At 35.2% G+C, this 3,906-nt stretch overlaps 1 protein-coding gene across 1 annotated transcript; it reads right to left on the bottom strand.

The window, feature by feature from the left end:
* Positions 1-1,436: 1,436 nt before the first annotated feature.
* LOC113324581 lies at positions 1,437-2,129 on the bottom strand. Its single transcript, XM_026572892.1, has one exon. It carries the CDS (start codon positions 2,127-2,129, stop codon positions 1,437-1,439), a length of 693 nt encoding a protein of 230 aa, XP_026428677.1.
* Between the last annotated feature and the right edge of the window lie 1,777 nt (positions 2,130-3,906).

The following is a 3,906-nucleotide window of genomic DNA, read 5'->3' as shown; positions in this document are numbered from 1 at the left end:
TTTTTTCTAAAGAACAAGCTTTGCAGAATGAGCGATGTGACTTCAATAAGGATAGCGAAGAAGAATTGGATAGGGGGTGCGCTTCAATTACTTTGGAAGACGAGGGTTGCGCTTCTATTACTTTAGAATGCATAAAAGGTGCATCATTACTTTAGAACGCACATTGTTACTCTGCATTTTCATTCTAAAGAAAGGATGTCCGTGTGAGTTCTTCAAAACGCGGATCATCATATCACGACCTGGGTGCCCTAGTCGATCGTGCCAAATCTTATATAAGTCACTGGCCAATAGTTCATCGTTGGAAACCACATGGGATTCGATAATCCTAATAGTGGTGATATACAATCCACTAGAGTGACTCATTAGTTTCTCTAAGATGTGCTTCCTTCCGCATTCACTAGAGGTCACATATATGTACTCAATTCCATTTTCACAATGAGTTTCCAAGTGATAACCATTTGCATGGATATCCTTGAAACTTAACAAAGTGCGGTGAGCTCTTGGTGCATATAGAGCTTATGTGACTTTAATCATTGTGTTGTTTGGCAACAAGAATTGAGCAGTACCTCGCCCAATTATTGCTTGCGATGATCCAATCATCGTAGTCACACATGTATTATAAGGAGTAAAATCGACAAATAATTGTCTATTTCTTAGGATAGTGTGGGTGGTTGCACTATCAACTAAACATTCAATTTCTCCTGGAGACATTCCTACAAGTACATTAGGCAGGAATGTTACAAACAAACAAAAAACGAACAATTTATCTCACTTTCTTTAGAGAATCTTGTTCTACTAGAATGGCGTCCTTTCCATTCTAATTGATATGCTAAACAATAGATTATCATAAACAAAGTAAAATTCTATAGAACATAATAGAAAATAAGTACTTATAGATAATTCATACACATAACATAAAGATGGTAAAAACATGTTTAGAAAGAACAACACCTACTTAAACCATGAAATAAACGATAGTCTAAGATAACATAAAAAGAGAGAATCTAGCAAGCCATAAAACAAGAAACTAAATTCTTAGGCCCAACCAAAATCAGGAACATCCATTGTTGGGGCAAAGTCCTCATTGCCCAGGAAGTCTGAGATTGTGAGGTTGACGTCAGGGGCTACATTATTTTCTTCCACATAGTTAGCCTCTTGTTCGAGAGTTTCCCGGTACTTTTTGTAGCTCGCATCTACATTAGCACTAGCCTTGCAATTCTTATACCAATGTCCGGTAGATCCACACCTAAAACAAGGCGCACTTTCATCTGCGGCCCTTTTGTTAGTGGGATTTTTGGGTGTTTTCTCGAACTTAGGATTACTACCAATATGAACATAAGTTCCTTCTCTGTGCAAACATTGGAATGAATTTTACTTCCTCGACCTCGATTATTTCCCTTACGTCCTCTTCCACGAGAGGTGTTATCTCCACGTGGTTATGGATCATATGGCTGTGGATCAGAATGTCGAGCCCTCTTTACTTTGGGGTTCTTTCCTATATTAACCTTGCCATGGTTAGCTTCGAGAACTTTCTTTTTCCCGACAGATCTGGCATTGTTATTGATAAGAATCTCATTGTGCCTTTCGGCCACTTGAAGTAAGTTTATCAACCTACTGAATGTGGTGATTCTCTTGTTGTCAACCTCTAAACGATACTGGTTTGCTAGTATCATGGAAGAGGTGGGAAAGGTCGATAGGGTTTTCTGAATCATTTCCTCATCAGTTAGTTTCTTTCTACAAAAGTCCATACGTGCCTGAATTTGTAGAATGTCTTTTTGGAAATCATTAACTTTTACATAATCGAGGAAGCGGATTTCGATCCACAGGACGTTCAATTGTGGTATTAAGGAATCATGAATGTTCCCAAAACGGATATCTAGAGCATCCCATAGCTTTTTTGGTGTCTTCAAGTGATGATAACCCCAGCGTAGGTTAGGATCGATATGCCTCTTGAGGAACATAAGAGCATGAGCTTTGTCTTTCTCAGTTGCCGGAGCAGCGTCGGCAGATGGCTTGATAGTGGAGGTGAAGTCCTTTGCCACAAAGGTGGTTTCCACATCAGCTACCCAACGGTGGTACTCAAGTCCTGCTGAGTCCAAAAGTTCGAATTCTGGTCGAATTGGGTCCATCTACATAGACAAAATAAAGGACATTAATATGGTGCTCAAGTCCTTCTGGGTCCACGACAAATCCCGGTATCATTTTCCCGTGACCAAATTTCTTTATGGCCAAGATGGATACCAAAACCAAGTTTCTTTATGGTTTTGTGGGTAATACGGGTATGTCATATAGTCCAATATATGATCATAGCCTAGTCCACATAATTATTATAACAAGCTTCTTTATTATAATAAAAAAATAATAAAAAATATTTGTACAAATATATATTATTATATGACTTTAGTTACACATCAAGACAATATAATGATTTACCAAAAAAAAAAAATCATGGCATAACATTTATGTATAAGATAACATGCATAGTGGCCATACATAATCTATAAATTAATGATAATAATTTGTAGTATACTAAAAGTAGTACAAAATCATAATATCATCTTCTTTCTTCTTTTTTTTTTCAAACAAGAACAAATATAACTATTTATTTAATAAATATATAAAATCATGAAGGGAGATAAACATGCATTATGGGTTAACATATTTCCTATGAGTATTTTTTTAAGGGAAAAATAAGAAGAACAAACATGCATGCAAATCAAAATAATTACCATTATGAGTTTTTGTTTTAAGGGAAAAAGAAGTTTGAGGAATACCTTCTTCTTGAAAAAAAAAATCCTACTTGATATTAATGGTAGAATCAACAACTTTTGTTTGTGAAGGATTAATGCTCAGTTGGGAACAAAGTGGTGATAACGTGTTTAAGTTTGTTGCATGGAGAAGACAAAGATTATAGCATAAAGGAAATAAAAGAGAAGTAGAAGGAGAATCATTGAGTTCCTTTTATTGATTAATCACATATATATACAAGAGGGAGATAACTCTAGCTATTACATGTGTTAGCTTGCATGTGAGATGGTTTTACATGTGTTGATTGAGTTAGAGGAAATGTTATATGTGTCTAGCATGGAGAGAATTTGCCCATGCATAGTGACACATGGGGGTGGTCAACCACACCACCAATAATATTTCTACAACATCAATCAAATAATTAATCTATAAATCAATTGAAGAAAAATAATATTGGATCTTTGAGATGTAATTTATAGAGAAGAAAGAAAACCCTGTAAAATAATGAATTATAATGATTGCAACAGAATACATTTACATGTTCATCATTTTCGGTGATGAAATCTTCTCGATCTTTCACTGCTGATGATTTTCTCAATCTTCTTTAACACAAACAAAGAACTCATTCAAAACAGATCTCCTCGACATGAAACAAGTCTGATGATTTACGATGATGAAGTCTTCTCTTTCTTTCACTGCTGATGAACGAATCTGAGCTTAAAAGGATGAAAACTCGTTGAATAATTTCGCCGGAGCCGAGACTGGAGAAGAGAGAGTTAGAATTTCAATAAAAGAGAAATCACTCTGATTATGATTTCAGTAACAGATTTGAACTGAAATCAAACTATTAAAGTTTCCCAAATAATTTTTCAGAAAATAAAAATCGGAATCTAAGTATTAAATCAATCGATTGAATTGAGATTTTACCTGTTCGATTTGATTTTCTATGAGAGTCTTCAGATTCAGTTCCTACGGATGATGGTTATCCATTGATTTTTATCGAATCTCCGAAGAACAACTGATGTTGATTTCGAATTTATGTGTAGATAATCAGGATCTTTGTTTGTGAAGCTTAGATCTAAGTTCTGAAATTATTTATCAATGAAATTTCAATTAGAAATCGTGTTCTCGTCCTGTTTCTTCGTCTGACAAAGAGAG

Source organism: Papaver somniferum, chromosome 11, assembly GCF_003573695.1.
Source record: "Papaver somniferum cultivar HN1 chromosome 11, ASM357369v1, whole genome shotgun sequence".
In the NCBI taxonomy this organism is placed as follows: Eukaryota; Viridiplantae; Streptophyta; class Magnoliopsida; order Ranunculales; family Papaveraceae; genus Papaver; species Papaver somniferum.
This window is presented reverse-complemented; position numbering and strand designations above follow the sequence as displayed.

Coding starts and splice junctions, on each gene's coding strand:
- LOC113324581 (XM_026572892.1), bottom strand. CDS start 2,129: ATGGACCCAATTCGACCAGAATTCGAACTTTTGGACTCAGCAGGACTT.